Source organism: Falco rusticolus, chromosome 2 (assembly GCF_015220075.1).
Source record: "Falco rusticolus isolate bFalRus1 chromosome 2, bFalRus1.pri, whole genome shotgun sequence".
NCBI classification, from domain to species: domain Eukaryota; kingdom Metazoa; phylum Chordata; class Aves; order Falconiformes; family Falconidae; genus Falco; species Falco rusticolus.
Genome location: NC_051188.1, coordinates 45,180,078 through 45,199,605, shown reverse-complemented (window position 1 = coordinate 45,199,605; position 19,528 = coordinate 45,180,078). Strand labels below are relative to the sequence as shown.

General features: G+C 39.2%; 1 protein-coding gene across 9 annotated transcripts in view; it reads right to left on the bottom strand.

The window, feature by feature from the left end:
• The window catches only part of LMO7 (LIM domain 7), a 131,020-nt gene that overhangs the window by 9,562 nt on the left and 101,930 nt on the right, over nt 1-19,528 (bottom strand). For 4 of the 9 annotated variants that reach the window (XM_037376041.1, XM_037376033.1, XM_037376040.1 and 1 more), the window contains 12 exons: nt 18,558-18,672; nt 12,896-13,057; nt 11,317-11,501; nt 10,573-10,633; nt 9,412-9,468; nt 7,281-7,306; nt 6,875-6,979; nt 5,925-6,017; nt 4,155-4,555; nt 2,337-2,402; nt 1,975-2,040; nt 54-106 (listed from right to left, as the gene is read on the bottom strand). In XM_037376041.1, coding sequence (XP_037231938.1) covers nt 54-106; nt 1,975-2,040; nt 2,337-2,402; nt 4,155-4,555; nt 5,925-6,017; nt 6,875-6,979; nt 7,281-7,306; nt 9,412-9,468; nt 10,573-10,633; nt 11,317-11,501; nt 12,896-13,057; nt 18,558-18,672 — 1,390 coding nt within the window. Of the gene's footprint in view, nt 1-53; nt 107-1,974; nt 2,041-2,336; nt 2,403-4,154; nt 4,556-5,924; nt 6,018-6,874; nt 6,980-7,280; nt 7,307-9,216; nt 9,259-9,411; nt 9,469-10,572; nt 10,634-11,316; nt 11,502-12,895; nt 13,058-18,557; nt 18,673-19,528 lie in introns of all 9 variants that reach the window. The other 5 variants (XM_037376034.1, XM_037376038.1, XM_037376037.1 and 2 more) reach the window with 5 other exon arrangements.

Sequence of the window (19,528 nt, the reverse complement as noted above, 5' to 3'; positions counted from 1 at the left end):
CCTTTTTTCAAGAAAATACATTTTCAAAATAATGAAAACTAAACAGTACTTACCATTTCTGATTGTGTTGAATTCATTCAGTTCTGAACTTGACTTGGACTTATTCCTAAGGATATAGAAAACATTTCTCTATCTCAACTAGGAGACCTCATCACAGACAAAGATCTTATCATTGCAGAGAAGATACACAACCCCTTTTTTCACCATCCCTCCCATCAACAACTAATGCTGAACTTAAAGCAAGAGGCAAAAACACCCAAACCAAGACCAACAGGATATTAAGGGGAGAAAAAGATGCCAATGTTTAAATGTCAATAGGTGATCGCTGATTAAAAGTTAAAATTATGTACTGAAAGTTCCCAGTGCTTCAGGTATAAGGGACCAATCATTGTATTTGCTTCAACAAAAACATGTAAAAAACAAAGTCCTCCTCTCTGGAAGCTTTGTGAAGACTACAGTCAGACAGTTAAAGAAGTGATAACTTTCAAAGCAGGTTTATAAATGAGTTAACATCCTGAGAAAACTAAATCATACTTCAGCACCATTACTAGATTGTAAGCAAAACACCTGCTCAAACACTGCATGCAGATAGTTCCCTGGAATTTTATCAATCACTGATTAAAAAAACCCATAATTTTTAATGAGTTTTAGACAAGATACGTCATTCAGTATACAGGCAGACAAGCAGCAAAAAGCTGGTTTTCTGACAGTACCAAACTGGAGCTTCAGTAACACCTCTGTGCTGTGTTATTAGTCTCAAGTAATAAATGCAGTTTCTTAGTTTAAAATACCTCAGAAGTGAACAGAAATCCTTTACTGGGTCACAACTCAAAGCTGCTACGTTAATGTGTTTACACTTAGAGTACTGGCTGCGTAACAGTGTTTTGTGGGACTCTTGTCCTTTGTCTATAAATAAACGATGCATAAAACTGTGTCACTTTTCTTGCTCCCCCAAGTTCCGATTGTCCATCCTGTGGTGCAGACCTATTTATTTTATTCTGTTTGAGAAGATGCAACAATTTCACAACCGCTTGTGGTAAAAACGAACTCCAAAGAGCAGGTCAGCCTCGCCTGGGATGCTTTTAGCACCCAAGTGTCTTCCTCACACATATATCCAAGATGTATCTATTTAGTGCAGGCATCTTCTGAAGTTAGATTTAGATCTTCCATTAGTAGTACCCTGTGAATTTTGGGGTTCCTCTTCATATAAAAAAGGGTATGCTCACTCCAGCTGTAAGAACTGATTAAGTATATACAGCAGAGGTGATCTTTTAGAACTAGTGTGGGATGCCATCTAAGACAAAGACTTGATAAAACAGTTCTGGATTTAAGTAACTTCAGCATTTTTTTAACCATAGCCCAGTTATTAAAAGGGAGAAGAAAAAGCTATCTATTCAAGAAGCCCAAACCTGCAGTGGTTAATATACTCTACTGAAATAAAAACAAAACAAAACCAAAACAGTACAACAAACAAACCACCAAGCAACACAAGACAGAAAGTAGCCAAGGTAAGAGAGCATAACTTAAACAAGCGGCACATCTAATACCTTCCTGATATATACGCTGCTGCTGTCTCTCTCCTCCCTCCCTGTTTACTCTCAAGTTGCACAATCCTGACTGGGATGACTGCACCTTAGTTTGTGTGGCACGTTATGACAACCACAATATTATTTGAAATTGTTTTCCAGCCAAATAAAACCAGTACCACCCACATATTTACTTCCTTACAGTTCTGCTTCTCCCAGTAAAACCCTACTGCCTGACTAACTGTTGTTTACAGCATAGCATATAATTTGCCAAAAGTTTAGCTGCTTTTTTTCTCAACATGAAAACATGCCATAAACACTGCAAAACACAGCAGCATATACGAAGTATTCACTTAACTGCCATGGCTAAAGCTTATTGGAAGTTTCAAAGCTTTCTGACACAAACAGTGACGTTACAGTCTACAGCGAGATTCAGTATCACACGTACCTGTCAGCAAATGACTGGCCAGGTTGCTCCTCAATGGTTTTAGAAACTTCATAACGCTCATAATGCCTTGAGAAAAAAACAAAACAAAACAAAAAAAACACAAAATGAAACCATAGTAGTTCCTACTAAAAATATTCAAAACAGATCCTTAAGGCGGGGGGGACGGACGGACCCCAAACAGTTAAATTCTAAGGAGACTTCATTTTAACAGCCAGAAACACAAAGGGCAGAAAAAGAAAGGCTGTCAGAAAAACTGCCTGAAATTGTTTTGTTAAGTGACAAGGAATCCAAACGTAAGCATGTCAAATTGGTTGATACTTATGAAGTAGGCTGAAAACCTACCTATTGATTCAATTTCTTACCTGTCAATGAGAGGATGGCCAGCTTGATCCTCTATTGTTTTAGATACTTCATAGCGCTCATAATGTCTGGAAACAAGATACAGATAAAAGAAAATACGTATTAAACAAAATAACATTTTCTAGAAATTGAGCAAACAGTAAGTATACATAGAGGAAACTGAGAAATTTTGGATATGTTAGATATATGAAAATACATGAAAAAATCTCCGAAGACTTTTTAAGATGCTGCAAAATTTACCATTAGCACTATATGACAGTGATTATCTTATCCATTTTAAAGCCAGGAGGTAAGCTTTGTCCAAACATAGCAGTTCTCTAAAAGTTACATGTATATTCTAGAATATTGTATAGGTGTAGTTTATAACCCACAGAGAAAAACTCTAACTTCCACAGACAAAGCTCTTCCAGTTGCCTGTCCCCAAACTCAGTGCTCTTAGCAGCAAGTATCCTGCCTTCACAGATGTTTGTATAACATTTCAGATTTCAAGTCACACCTTCTGATACCATCGTAAACCAAACATTTAACACCAGATATTTTAAACCCCAGTTTCACTAAACTTTCTCCTTTTACTATTAAGCAAAGCCTTCCTTCTTTACCAAAACACATCTTTCGGCAGCAACCTCAGAAGCAATGGAATCCCCTAGGATTAAAGCACATATCAAGGATTTAGATATGCAGACATTAGAGCAGCTTTATAAGTTACCGCACAAAGTCCTATTATCTTGCAACAGGGGCAAATTAAAACTCTAGAGATATTCTGGCTCAGCTGCCAAGAAGAACCTGTTTAGCCATTGTAACAACTGTGCCTCTGCTTTTCTCAGCAGGCATCTCAAGCAGCAGTCAGTTACAATGAGCTAAAGTAACCCCAGGTCTCGCAATCTCTCCTGCAAATATATGCAATTTTATAATCATACTTTCCTCTTTTAAGACTTAACTTGATACCATGCGTTATCTTCAGTCATCTCTTATTACTTACTTACGAACAGGGGAAAATCCTCAAGAGAAACAGCAAGGCTAGTAATACACAAGGCACTAAGCTAAATGCACAAGAAATAAGAAAAACTTACTGGTTTAATTTGTTTCAGACAGATTAATCTCCCATGATGCCTGTAATAGTCTGAAAACTTCTGGGCCAGAACATGAACTTGTAAAGTAAAAGTTGGGATTTTTGTTTGGTTTTGGTTTGGGTTTTTTAAACCAAGCTGCCAAAGAAGGTAATGAAAGAAACCACTTCATGCTTTAGAATAAATATATCCACAGTGAGTATTTCTAACAGGCTATGATATTTTTAAGCCAGCATCTGTTTGCTCATACACCATGATACCCCTCATCAGCAAGTTAACCCAGTAGTGCAATTAAACTTTACTACTGCACTGTCGAACTAAAGAGAGGAGTCTGGAAAATCAGTCATGCATTTATTGGAAAAGAGTTAACTTATTATTTCCTCTGAAAGGCCTTGCATATTGAGCCACTGGCTCTCAATTTACAGCCTTAATCAGGATTCTTACAAAATCTTCACAAAAAGCGTTTCAGGTCACCTTTAATTTGGCTGCAATTATTTATTTACACTTCCTACTTAAAAAATTAGCTGAAGTGGGTTAAGGGGCACTTGATTCATGGGGAAAGACTTTGTCTTATGCCTGATCCTTCTACCTTTAGAAAGAAAGGCCATCCTGTGGTATCTTGCACTGACTGATTACAGTACAAATCTTAAATGAATACCCTTACATATTCAGGACATACACACTCCCAGAAGAAATTTGTTTGAATTTTTAATGCAAAAGCAAGAGAGAGTACATCCCATCACAACTGCACACCTTTGGTACTGAGGCATCTCCACCAACACCTCCCTCTGCCTTTCAGTCTGACACCTCTGCTCCTCCTCCATCTCTGCCCGCCGCCTCTGCTCCTCCATCTCTGCCCGCCGCCTCTGCTCCTCAGCATACTGCTGCTCCCTCTCTTTACGTTGTCTCTCAAGCTCCAGCTCCTGGAGTTCCCTTTCTTGCTCAAAATGCAGGGCTGCTTCGTCCTGGATCCTCCACTCCTCCTGCAGCTTCCTCCTTCCTTCTTCCTCACCCTGTAAGCATGCTGCCAGCTCACTTGCTCCAACTCCTTCTGGCTCCTCAGAAGTATTTCCTTCAGGGCTTGCTCTCCAGCTGGATGCAGATGGAGCCCATGCAGGGACAGATGTTGTGTTTAAGGTTAGAACACTCTGCTCCTGTAGCAAAGAAAAAAAAAAAATCATGCTTTTAGGGAAGGGAGCTATTTTTTGAACAGGTTTCTCACTCAGAAAAGTTCATTTACTCTGAGGGAAGACTGTGTAAAAAGCATCCCAAACACTTTCAATGCAAGACCCAGGGTATACTTTGTTTTCATGGTTTGAGTGACTGCTAGCACATTCTCCTAATGAAAGAACTTCATTCCACACAGCAGCCTTAGCAAGCGCCATGGGCAGCGCGGCCACAACTATGTGAAACATTCTGCTTTCTAAAGTATCACTTACATTTCAAGCATCCCATCCCCACTTAAATGCCCACAGAAAACAAACTCATCCATGATACCCCCAGCATTTCTCCCTACTGTTTTGACTTAGAAACCCAAGACCTACCTAAGAACGTATACACAAAGAGATACACTGCAAATGCACATCAGACCAATGAATTTCACATGAATCCTCATGTGGGTGAACCCCCCAACCTCCTCCATTCTCTTACCGTTTGAAAGTCAAGTTTCAGACCTACCACTCTATGACCCTTCTCTCAAACATGAGAAAAGGTCTTTCAGCGGTCAAAAGATGTTTTAGTTGCAGAGAACAAATACCGTTTTTATGGGTCCATCCAAACCTCTAACGATGGAAAAATATGAAATGGTTTACATTCTCGGACAAAGCCCTCTAACAGCTCAAAGAGGTTTCTTATTGAAGTCCTAAGCCTTAAATTACAATCTACTTGCTTGTGACTGTGTAAACACAACTGATCTAGCTAGGATGCCTGAAGCAGCACTTGCATAGCAATAGAGATATCTCAGACACCTCCCATACGCAGGAAAAAACCTGTTCCTCTTCCCATAAGCAACAGCCTCAAAGTCAGCATCTACAGAAGCTACACACATTCAATGTTTTGAAACATATGATAGCAAATCTACGTTTATTTGATATGCAGATTTACTAGACATGGGATGAACCAGCTGCCAGTAACAAGCCAGGCACTTACGAACATGCCTCATGATGAAGTATTGAAGCAGAATTCCAACAAGTAGCATCAGGAGGTAAATATACCGCAAAGGTGTATATACAAGGTGACACTCCATTCTGGTCACAATAATTAATACGTGCTGAAACTTTCTGCTGACATGTTTCTGGTGTTAGTTACCTAACCAATCCTTACGGAATAAAGTCAAAACATCTCATTTACTCTGTTCTTCCCATCTTTGCAACCTCTTTCTACCAATACAATTTATTTTCCAAAATGAGAAGATAAATGACATAGCAAAATAAATCATTTGCCTGCTTGGATGCATCTGCTATAAGAGAAAAAAGGCATCATAAAAAGTAAACAGTCAAAGGTGACGCCATATTCATAGCCTACCTCATCAAAATACTTGGAGCTCTCTTTTTCTGCTTCTTGCTTAGCTCGCAGCCATTCTTCCCTCAGTTTTTCTTGTTCACGTTGGTATTTCTCCTGTCACATTAGATTGAAGTTAAACACACAAATAAGAAACATGGTATGTTTTTATTTGCATTAGAATGTACTTCTGGTATTTAATGTGTTTTTTAACAGACCAGCATAGGAAAAACATGCTTGAGCTCCACCAGGACATTAGGTTTGCCATAAGTGACTGAAATCCTGGCTCAACTACAATCCAAAGTTGTGCAACTAATTTTGGAGAATCCAAGATTATTAGATGTTAAGTCTTGTAACAACTGACTTCATGTCTTTTATATTCCCCGTTTTACAGTTTAGTTTCCATTTGAACAAAAATCAGCTATCTAAGGTACTTCTTGAAAGATGGAGTGGAATTGGGCACGTTAATACAGTAAATATAAAGTGATATCAACCTGGGAACCAGGTTGATTCCAACTGTTTAGCCGATTGCTAAACAACAGGATGCTAGCAGACACCTAAGCAGGCACTGGCTGCCTTCTCCCTTTCTGATTATAAGGCTGTATCGCTGATTGAAGATAAAAACTCATTCTAGAGGAAATTTTCTTAAGGGGGAAAAATAAAACTCATATTCCAAAGTGAACACTACAGCCCTTAAGTCTTTGCTTATTCCTTAAAATCTGTTGCCAGTAAAAGCATACCAGCCTTGCAATGACTGAGCATTTTGGACGTAGTGAATACACAGTCTGGGTTTGATTGTCCTCTTTTTGCTGAATAATTGCTAGTGTGTGTAATTGTGCAGCCCAGCAAATGTATGTGAAAGTCCTCTTAGGCCATCAGTAAGAAGAATTGCAGAAGTTACACGTTAATTTCTTTCAGTAACATTTGCTGCACCCAAGGGATTGCCAGCCTATGATTATGAAGATTAATTATACCTGCAATAAACGGTCCTGCTCCTTTTGCCATTTTTCCTGTCGTTTTCTTTCTTCCTCTTGATCCCAAACCCGACGAGTAGGAGCACTAATGGATGGGACTGGGAGCTAATAGAGCACAGAAATGAAATATTATTATCTTCTTTCATGTAATCAACACTTTAAAAACATTTTTTTGAAGTGGGAAATAAAAGCCATTACAAACACTACAGCTTTATAGTGACAAGGACCTAAATTAGTCTTTTCTTCAAAGGGTCAGAAAGCAACCATTCTATTGCGCATTAGAAAATCTTAGTCCTCTCAGATTTGATCACAATTTTAAAGAAGCATAAAAAGCAATAGAAAGCTTTGGTCTTCTTGAAAAGACCAGGGTTATACAACTAATCAGTAGTTCGTAAATAGTACTTACATCAGGCATTGCAGGCTCTGGGCCTCCTGCGAGATTTTGAAGGCAAAAAACAGAAATCATTAGAGCCATACATATTCACTATTGCAAGACGTGTGTAAATGTGGAAAGTCTGAGCTTCAGACAAATTTTTGCTTCCTTTGTAAGCCATGCTTGCATTTTCCCTACTGAACTTACTTGAGGGCAGAATTCATTAGGTGCTTTCAACTAATGTGTGCAATTGTTTAAAAGCTTTACATGCTCAAAAGTGCCATCAGCAATTGCTTGCATTAGCAGTACATCTCCCACTGTGGCAATATAGAGGTTCTTTGCTACACCTCTCTCCTATTATTATTGTGAAACCCGACTGTTTAGCATGACCAATCACCAGAACGCTGCTCCAGGGTAGAGCAGCTACTCACCTACTGCCCTTGATGTGAATTAAGAGCAACAGACATCCACAGGCAACTTCTCTACTGCAAAACCACATATTTCCCCTTTCTGACTGTCCTCTTTTCCTACTCCCAAAAGCACGCTTGAGTTTGATGAGCTTGTTACCATTCACTACGAACCTTATGCTATTTGAGGCCATCATGCTCGGTCTTAGACTGTGCCAAGATGACTATAAGCGATGTATATTATGCCAATACATTAAAAGTTGAGAAAACATGGAGAAGCACAGATGCCTTTCCTAAGCATCATCACTATTTTTCTTTGTTGCCAGCGTACTTGTCACTTAGCTGTCCAAATTTCAGTTAAAAAATAAAAAGTGCATAAAAGCAACAAGTTGCAACAGTTTTCTGTAGAGTACGACCACATGAAGTGGAGAAAATTCAAATACAATAGGTTACAAAAGACATCTAATGAGTCACAGGCTAGCATCCGAACTATATATGCACAATTTTGTCGTAATTATCAGATCGCAGCAGCCACAGGGACAATATGACAGACTTGATCTCCTGCAACTGCACCAGCAGATGCTGAAGTGAGGCATAGACAGCGCCTATCTTTGCTCTCCACTTCTCTCTGCCTTGCAAGCTTATGCTGGCCTGTACATGTTTAGAAAGAAGAATCTTTATATAATTGTAAAGCTAAAGTGTCAAAAGTTTAAAATGAACAAAACTGTACTGAGCATACACTCTAGAAATACACCCTTCTCCTCCCCCTCAAGCACAACTGAAATACTTCAAATATTACTGTAAAATTTATTAAAATAAAACCCAAACTTCATAACCAGTCTTAAAAAAAAATAATCCAACAAAAATACCACCATATTGCAGATACAATGCAGCAGAAGTATTCAAAAGCAAACAGAACCACAAACACAGATATATGCTGTGGCACTTCACATATCTCTTCTAGAAAAAAAACAGAAGCCATCACCACTGAAGGTAAAGTTCTGGCTCCACTGAAATAATTGCCAAAATTCACACTGAACTTCCAGTGGGCCAGGACTTCACTCTTTCAGGCTACAGCAAAACAGCAAGGCATACATAGTCTGAAGACAGCGTTAGACATACAACATTAGTGGAAGTATGTGAGTTGTGACATGCAAACACCAAAAGGCAACCTACAAAACCGAAGTTGAGGCAAAAATGTTTTGCCTTTAAAAGCTAACATATTCAATTCAAAATTTATATAGGTCTTCTTGGGATCTTGTGACAGTCACCACATAGTGGAAAGCCAGTAGCTACCTTTTTTTCCAACCAATTTAGATGAAAGCACAGTGCTGCAACTCAAGATAAATTCAAATCCAGAGTTAAATATTTTATCAACAGCTCCGAGGTCTGCACTAAGCCTCTGCTGGAACATCCAATGTTATTCTTGTTTTGTAGGTAGTAGCAAACCTGAACAGAGTGCTCGATCCTTCTTACTCCTACCCAGTGAAAAAAAAAGTACGAACAACACAGAAGAGATTTTAACAGCTATAGATATAAGAGAACACACAAAGACCCATTACCACAAAGGTAGACCCATGAATTGTAAGAATAACCTGATGACCCTGGGGAAAGAAGGGAAATCAATTATGTTGCTTCGCTGTAACTTCAACAAACAATGCTGAAGAGGTATAGTACCCAGCACCAGACTTGTTAGGAAGAGTGTGCAGCAGGAACTATTTCATGGAAGTACATGAAATGTTAGCTCTTTGGTTTACCTTGCTCAAAAAATTGTGACCGTCTTTTTAAGTTTTTCAAAGAAATAGGTTCAGACGCTATTTGAAAAATACAAAGAACACAAACAAGTCAATGAGGTGCTGGTTTTGGTGGGTTTTGTGTTGGTTTTTTTTAATGACTATCCCCACTGGATAAGAAACTTCTGTTAGACCCCCAATCTATAGCAATGCCATTTCAGAAAAAACAAAAAGCCCCTGAAACACAAAGGAAATCTAATCTTTTGTAACAACAAATACAGTTTTTAGTAGGTTACATCATATACTGATTAGTATTTCATTTTATCACTAACAATGTCCAACTGTAACAACAGTACAAGTGTCAGACTCAGATTCTCTCCGTCTAATTTAGGCCTCCTCAATTGACATGCCAAATTGGACTGAGGTGCCTAATCATCATTTAAAGTCATCAGAAAAGCATGTCCAGAGGGCAACTGATCTCTTGGCCCAGGGGGGAGGAGGGGTACGGAGTACAACATGACGGGACTCATACAATTCACCATGTGCATTCAAGACAAAATGAAATACCAAGTTCCCACTTAAGGATCATTGTTCCATTAGAAAGTATACGTACCTGGTTTCTCTCACTGTCATCAAGTAAGGCTATAACTGTTCATAGCATCATAAGTAATTATTGTTCATACCAGTATTATTAATAGCATTCTCCAGGAATAAAAGTAAAATAATATTAGAAAAATGACAACTACCCCCAAAACCTCACAACTGAAAAGGGCGGGGGGGGGGGGGGGGGGGGGGGGTGAGTTCAATACTTTTTAAACTCTTCCTGAGCAGTGAAATAAATCAATGCTCATACTGAGTCAGTCTCTACACAACGCAGTAGCAATTACAATAGATTGTGTCCCTTCCCCTTCTCTTTCACCCCTACCGCACAATAAATTTACAACTGCTAATGCAGAGATGTGGGGATTTGTCACTGCGCTGTTGTCAGTTCTCCAACTGCCTAGCATGTTGTGGAAGCAAACTACACCCAGTTTGGATGCAGCTAGATCTCTGATACCTGCCTAGCTTTCAGTTCATTAAGGTCTTGCTTTGCCCGCTGTATAAAGCTTGTGATGATTACACGTATAATGTCAGCGCTTGTTGCAAACCCACACAATTAGCAGATGAAAAGCAGTAGTGGTTTACCTCTTTGTTCATTAGAGCCAAGGTCTCCTTGCATTCCATTTATCATTTTTGTTTCTCTATCCTGAAAAAGTGAAAAATAAAAGGGCTGGGGTTCATTGGATTTGTGGAAGTTTAACCAATTACATGTCTCCCTGACAGGAACTGTGTATCACTGAACACTTCAGAACACTTTCCACAGAAAGATACAAAACTATCTGAAACTGCCTGAGTATATTATAAGACAAAAAGATAACAGGCATTTGAGAGGATCAATAATCATCCGTGAATTGCTGGCTGGAAAAAAAACCCACAACCATCAGTTTGCAAGAAAATGCCAGAAGTTGCGATCTTGCTATTTCAGCTCCTCGGCAGGCAGGGTGTTATTTGCAAGTAATTTGAAAGCACAGATATGCTTGCTCTTTGGGGCTGCAACTTTCATTTACATGAATAATGGAGGTAAAAGTCTTTTCTAAAGGATAAACGCTCTATATGTTCTAGTTCAAATGCACTCTGCACATATTTTAATACTCCTCCCTTAGCAGTGTCTGCTCATGGATGGACAGTAGCAAGTCTTTAAAATGCCTTATTTAGCTTAACACATACGTAACTACATCTCTGTATTTGCAGTACCCTATATGCTCCTTAAGCAATACAAATAAAAACAAGACTTCCAAGGTCTTTTCTCCATCTTCCCCCCATCAAGGTCTTAGACTTTTTACTTTCTTCCTCCCCCTAAATCCCACAACCCTTCAAAAACATACTCACAGAACTTTGAAGGCTGCTGGAGAAGTCTCTTTTTGTTGTTATGGTGGAAACATTTGAAATGTGTTCTCCAGAAGTTGCATCAATCCATTTATTTTCAGATGTACCTATAATGTTGGTAGCCATACTGGTGAGATTGAGGATTTTATGTCTTACATGTGGCAGGGAAGGCTGGTCTTTGCCCCAGTCTTTTTGGTATGTGGAAGATCAAGAAATTAATGTGGACAGTAATGTCAAAGAACAGAACAAGAGTTAGAGAAAACACATTAAAATAACACACACAAACACACACACAACCCACCACATAACAGAAGAGGGAGACACACAAATCAGGTGGAATTTGTGAAGAGAGGAAAAAGGGCTTTTACGAGCAGACCGCCTTCCCCAGAAATGCAAGTGTTAGTCATAAGCCAGGTAAAAGTTTACCAGATATTTTGCTAGCATGGGCTACAGTAGCTCAACATTACAGAGCAATTAGTATTCATTGGAAACTATTTCATTAGCATTAGTAAGGATCGAGAAAATTCTTCCAACTTTACTCACACAAGGTACAGTTTGACTCATATGCTATCCAGGGAAGTGTCATTTTTATGTCCATGCTCATCAAGAAGCACAGAAGGCAGGGGGCAAGGCAGTCTAACCTAAACTAGCAAAAATGATGAGGCGAAGACAAATGAGAAACTTCTCTTGCACTCCCATCATTTCTCCCCTCCCACTACCTAAAATTTATTCAGTGATGACTTCTCCACTAATCTCACTCCTTGTTCGTGCTAGGCCCTGTAGAAGTGATTTGTTTCCTGTCTGTTCCTCACCCCACTACTTTTTTCCCCACTTGCTGGCAGTGTATTCTACCTAGCTTCCCACTAGAAGAATGTTTTGCATTTGTACTGTGAAAGAAGTCATTGGTCACACTTCCAACTCTGGAAAAATCCTTTTGGGACTTTGAAAGGGTATCCTCATTAAACCCATGACAAGTCTAGAGATGCTAAAAGACCTTCAGCCAGGATGAAAAGCCTCACTAGCCAGAACAGGTAGTACCATTCTGGAGAGGCTGCGCAGCATCTCAAGATTTGGGTCAATACCCAAAGCATAGCACAAGGTACTACATCACTCACAAGCTCGTACGCCACCTGAAGCACTCCCTGAAGAAAGGAACACAAGATCCTCCTTCCCTGAAGAAAGGGAGCTGCTGATCGCAGGAGAGAGGCTCTAGAAGTTACTATCGTCTAGAGACCATCCCCTCTTCATTTTTGTGGTATGGCAGGAAAGAAAATGTTATATTCCCTTGCGTGGTGGTTGCATACTTTTTTACCTGTCCATCCTCTCAGAAACAGGCTAGAGCGTAAGAGAGAGGTCAGTAGTTCAACACTTTGTAGACTTGCTTGTCAACACATTTCTAATGCACAAGTAGTTAAAAAAAGCCAGGTTGTGTTAAAATGCAACAGACATGCTAGCAAACTACTTAGCTTAGATACATATTACTACTGTAAGGGTAATAAGGACTCTCAGCTGTCAGGTACAGCAGAGACAAAGCTTATTTGCCTTACAGAGCATACTGTATCTGCCCGACGAAACAACTCACCATTCTTTCCATATCGTCTGACATCCATGAGTAGGTTTCCAGTTTCTAGTGCTCTGCTGATGGCTTCTTCCCACTGACTATAGTCCATACCTGAAACCTTTGTGCCATTGACAGCAATGATCTCATCATCTACATGCAGCTGACAAAGTGCTGCAGGGCTACCTGCAGAAAACAGAAGAAAAATACAATTGTGTCTCAGTTCACAATTATTTTTTTACCACAGTTGTGGCTAGGTCAGGGGGGAATCCTTCAAAGAAACACTTAAGTGATGGATACTCAGAAAAATCTTTGAGAACAATCTATGACACTGTAATGTAAGGTCAGTAAACTCAGTATCCAGGTAGCATTTCAATTTGAAAGTTATGAAAATTACAAACATCAGTCTTTTGGACTTGTAAGTGTTCACATTATGGCTAGCCCATTTAATTAACAACTTCTGGGCCCACTCCTGCCTTCACTAGCTAACCTTTATAATCTGGGACAATGAGAGACAGGCAGCACCACCGTGTCTGTAGCCAACGATTAGCTGAAATTCAGCCAGTGTTTGGGTAATCCTCTTATTTGCCCAAGAAAACGGCATCCACTTTGTTAGTCCTAGGAGAAGCTGGCTTTCTCGTATTCTTATTTACATTTTCTGGGCTCTACTGCAAAAGCATGCTGCATTACTTCTTTTCTAAAACAGTTTGTTAACTCTGAATTGACTGGTAATTGGGCTCAAGATATTGCTGGGTGCTGTCCCATCAGACTTCTCTGGATTCTAATTATTTTGCCTATTAAGAGCAAATTTTATTGCAGCTTGGACTTTGAATTCTACTGACATTCTGCAGGATAGGCTGCAATTTATACTCTTTTTTCATTTACTACGCATTGGCAGGTGAACTCACTAGCCTAAGAACAGAGAACATACAGGATCAGTTAATAAACTTTTTGCTGTTTTAATTCAGAAAATGGATGAGCTAAGGAACTCAGACTTCCCTAAATAATGTTTTATGAATTACCATACCATTTCCATTAACAATTATTCCCTTAGCAGAATAGAAAATGGAAAAGCTAAGTGAAAACATAGTTAAAGATTGCACAATAAATGCTCATGTTAATAGAATAAAACAAATCTGAATTACTTTGGAAAATGTTTCCATTGTGTAAGTAGTGAATTCCACACACCTTATTCAAAATATACCAAGAACAATGCTATACTCCGTTATCAGAAATTAATGTGGACAAGCATGACAGAAGAATTTAGACACCATATGCTTCATCCTGACAATGTTCTAACTCACTAATAAAACGCTGCTGTGTGGATCATCCACTAAGGATTCAGATAGCTTTAAGTATACCTGGCGCCCCAGAAAGTTAAGAAATAAAGAAATGCTATGATTCCTAATACTGCATGAAACAGTGATCCATCACACTTCACTAAAAAAACAACACTGAGTACTACTTTAGGAGAGAATAGCTTCATATTCTATTTTTCTGCATTCTTCTTAAACTACAGACTAAAAACTCCATTAGCAGTTATCAGTAAAGATTTCAAAACACAACAATTACTTTTCAGCAATACTATAGAAGAAAAGGTAGGGTTTTCATTTGAAGGAAGAAAACCTGGGTGATAGTTAAACAAAAAAATGTGCGTCTCCTTAGAGCCAGGAAAATGTTAAAGAATTAACAGATTTTCAAATATATTAATGGAAGGCACTATTAAGGATACCATTGAAGTTCCTGTTTTCAACAATACCATATAACATTTGGAATTGTGTCTGATTTCAAGACATGAAATCTTTAATACCATATAGTTTGACCACATATAGACTGAACTTCATGCTCATGGTACAGGGAATGCTTCAGGCTCAAGGAGATCCTCAGAACTGGTAATTTCCCTTTTATGCTGTGACAGAATGTTCATTTTACTCAGTTTGACAGGGATGAGATCCACCTTAGAGGTGAGAACAGTATACCTCAGTTCAGTGTTAGGAAAGGAAGGGAATTTAAGATTGCGTGGCTCCTCCAGTACCACCAGAAAGACATATCCAGACCATACCCCAAACCATACATACAGATTGGAATGAACAGCAGCAGTCGTGTAACTAACTTCTAACTTCTAACACAGCCAGAACAACTTACACCTCTCAATTTTTGGCACGTTACTTTGCCAGCTGCCCTTCCTCTACTGCCTCTACAGTTGTGAATAAAAGAGCTTAAGAGTGCAAACCAGGGTGACTATACTGGGCTTCTGCTCCAATTCACCTCCAGAGAAGCCTCCAGAGACTAGCTGGCAATTCCAGTGCCAGAAGTTGTACGGTGCCAGTTGTCTCTCTCTGTCCAGCTCCTTTCAGGACTATAGGAGTTACTGGTAATTTCTTTATACTGCTGTAGAGGATTTAGTTTATGTTACATAAAATAGGTACTGCTATTTTTCATTAGTTTCCCTGGAGGTAAATATTTTTCTTTCTTACTATGCCCCAGTGAAAACAAAACCAGCCAAATACTCACTCATTTTCCACACGTGTTTAGTTATCTCTAACCTGTCCCCATCTGTTGCAATAACAACAGATAAATAGTAGCTTAATTAAAACTTGAAGGAAGCGGGTCAAATTTACTTTGTCCTACATGTCTGCAAGGGTTTGATTGCAGATGTGCACTCCTGCATCAACACAATCTCAAAAAAGGATTGCGAATAGGGTGGGTGAAAGGGGAAGGACTGAAACAATAAAGATTATATGGTACTGGGGAGGTTGGCAGAACAACCTCTAGATTAATGAATTCAAGGCCTTCTGTTTACCTCTGTTTTAGTGTAAACATTGAAAATTACTGTAAAAAATAAGCACTATCTTCTTTTATATGTAGTAAATGGGTCTCACTGAAACGTGTTACAAGCTTAACTCTTAGTAAGCTTAATTTGAGAACACTTATAAGAAGTTAATTTTGCTTGCCAAGTAGTTTTCTTAATTTTTTTGAAAGAGAAGAACCTATGTATAACACAGAGACATTTTCAGACTTTTCAGTAGCACCCAGTGACAGGACAAGGGGCCGCAGGCACAAACTAACACAGGAATCAACAGCTGAATGTGAGGAAAAACTTGTTTTCTTTGAGGGTGACAGAGCACTGGAACAGGCTGCCCAGAGAGGCTGTGGAGTCTCCTCTGGAGACATTCAAACCCCACCTGGACACGATTCTGTGCAACCTGCTATAGGTGACCCTGCTTTTAGCAGGGGGGCTGGACTAGATGATCTCCAGAGGCCCCTTCCAACCCTGACCATTCTGTGATTTATAATCAGTAAAAAGATAAATGCAGGTTATCACCTGAAGAAAACCATATAGCTAGTCAGAATGACACGTATGTCAAGACAAACAGAGAAAGTCTCCCTGGAAGCTATTTCTGGGCTCATGGAAGAGAAAAAGATGACTGGGAACAGTTGGTATGGAGTTCCCAAGCCTGAAACACACTCGATCAGCCTGGTTGTCTTCAATGATGACATGACTAGACCTGTGGATGAAGGGAGAGTGGTGGATACCATCTACCCTGTCTTTAATAAGGCTTTTGGCATGATCTTCCACAGTATCACTATAGAAGCTGGGACAATACTGTCTACAGGGCAGAATGACCAGATGGGTGAAATACTGGCTGGGCTGTCAGGCTCTGTGGGTAGTAGTCAATAGTTCACACTCAGCCTGGAGGCTGATTACAAGTGGAGCTCTCCCAGGGGATGAATCCTGGGTCCTGTCCTCTCTAACGCGTTCACCAATAAGCACGAGGAAGAGAAGGTGAAACACACCCCTATCAGATTTGCAGACCACACCGAAAGGGACAGGGTGGCAGATATACTGCAGGGCAGGGCTGCCATTCAGAGTAGGAACCTGACACCCAACAAGGGGAAATGCAGAGTCCTGCTCCTGGGATGGACTAACTCTGATGTTGGCTGATAGGCTGGAGAGACCCTGGCAGCAGTAGATTACAAATGCTGCTCTTTATTGAAATTTATGGCAGAAGAACACAGCACAGTGTTATAAACTGAGGCAAAGGTATGTCTGACTGGATATGCGGGGAAGATTTTGTCTGAGAGGATAATTACGCAATGCCCAGAGCAGCTGTGCAGTTTCCATTCTTGGAGGGTCTCAAACCCACCTGCCTAAGGCCCTAAGCAACCTGGTTTGAATTCAGTCTTGACACTTTCTTGAGCAGGGGTTTGCTCTATGACCTTCAAGGTCTTTTCCAACCTGAATTGTCCTATGACTTATCCTTAAAAAATAGGAAACACAAGATTCAGAGGTGCTGAGCTGAAAGCATATCTTACTCTTTCAATGGGCCATTCACCTCTTTCATCCTTCATTCCTTTAAAGGAATCTACAGCTACTGAGTAAGGATACAACACAAGCTAGTTGAAAAAATTATGTTAAACACAGGCGATAAACAAGAATACCAAGATACAGTCCATTCTCCATTCAATCTTTATACTTTGCACCCTTCCTTGCAAAAATGGTAATAAAGCATAATGGAGGTAACAGCCACTAGGTCATCTTCTTGCCTAGAGAGCTGGGGATAGAGTCCACATGGACCTATGTGAATGACCAGCAGGAACGTTCACTCCCCTCAGGTTTCTTACTTATACCTGGCAGTGCAAAAAGACAGTCGTCTCCTTCCACATAACAACATTAAACCAGAAGCCTAGCAGCAGGGAAAGCCATTGGAAAGTTACTCTCCATGCAAAGCGAGTATTAATGGTTACAATCTAATTATGAGAAGTGCCCACCTATAGTGCAGAGAGGTCTAAACATTGAACTGGGGGGAGAGGGGGTGGGGCGGGGCTGAAATCAAGGGTGCTCAGTAAGTGCTGTTAAATAGTATTTTTTCCTCTCTGGAAAGTATAATGAAGGGCTAACTACACGAGAAGTTTCCAGTTATTTCTCCTTTCTCAGGATGATCTTGTGTTAGCTGGAAGAAAGGGCACAATTCAATACTCCTCAAGTATTACTGGCAATGGGAAAGATCATTGCTCAGAAAACAAGCATTACACGTGATTTGCTTGGGTTTTGTTGCCGTTTAATTAAGGAAATCAAGCTTGTCTCTGCAGAAGACTACTAAAGCCTAGAAATAAACTTTATTGATGTTTTGATCTAGCCAAAAATGTTTGCTTTTCCTCAGCGTGAACACATCTGAAAAAACTGCACTGGAAATAAATTTAGAAGTTGCAATTGCTTAAAAATATTAACTATCTGCAAAATTCAACATGGCTAAGAAAGGGAAAATTGAAATGAAAATACTAACTCCTAACTAAGTTTCCTCTGCAAGTAATTACAAACCATATGAAGTGAAATGTTCCAAGCTTAGCTGAAAGGAACAATATGGATATTAGAAGTCTGTATGTGCCACTTATGACTGTTCTGTAAAGGGTTTGGTGACTATGTGAGTAATCACACTTATGCCTTTTTCAGTGGTTATAGAAATGTCCTTGGCTAGCAAAACGCAGTTTTGGTATTTCTGAATTCAGCCCATTTCAAGTGAAGAGGCTTCACAGAAATACATTATCAAACTAAATACGGATTTTTCAATTCTCTACCTATTTTTTTAACATTTACAGCCTTCTTCACAGCAAACACCTTAATTTAGAAGCCTCTGCAAACTAAACATAAGAAGAAAAATTTGTGCAATTAATACACATTTACCTTCTTCAACTGTCTGTACAAAGGCCCCTGAAGAACTCCAATTTGTTGTAAATCCAAAGCTGCGACTGTGGCCAGGTCTCTGGTTTATACTGATTCTCATTTCACTGTACTGTTCCTGAAAAATAAAACATGACACTACAGTATCTGGTATCACAGGAATTTAAATGAGGGAAAGTTTATCCTCTAAATAAGTGAGGCTGTTCACAATGTGCACCTTCATCATCTATTATTAGCATCATAGAAAAAGGAAGCAGTATTGAAGTCAGTTAACTAATTTGTTTTTTATTCAAACAGGTATGTTTTCGGTTTACATTTACATCTTCTCTACATACATATTTAGCTGTGCATCTCTCTTATTTTTAATGTTTTGTAACACAATGCTATAAAATATAAGAAATTTGATGACTCTAAACCCCTAAATGAGTCTTCATGGACAGTCTTGTGAATTTGTGAAACATGCTGCCTCCTGAGAGAGCACCAGTCAAGCAGAGATGTGAAAAAGCTAGATAACTGGAAAGAAGCTTGTTTTTTTCTTGTACATCCTTCAGTGGGAATCATCAGTTTCCTTTAGGTTCAATGCTGCAACTAGGTTTACTTGAATGAACAATTATCATTTTAATTTCATATGAAATACTACTAGCTTGCTATGGATTTTGTAATGGAGGCCTTCAATAATAAAATTAATCCCAAAATTAGCTAGAATCCAGATCTCCCATTCTAGCAAACTTTCAAGATGCTTTCGAAGTCAGAATTGAAACTTAACATTACTATTTTAAACTACAGAAATATTTGATTGGGAAAACATTTTGTAAACTTGCTTTCAATCCCACACTATATTATGAACATGTGTTGCATGCATTAACATTTTAATATGAACTCATTAAGAAAACAATTAAAATACACAAATGCATGCTATTTTCATTATCCTGGAACTGACATTGCTATAAAAGAAAAAAAAAAAAAAGATGAAA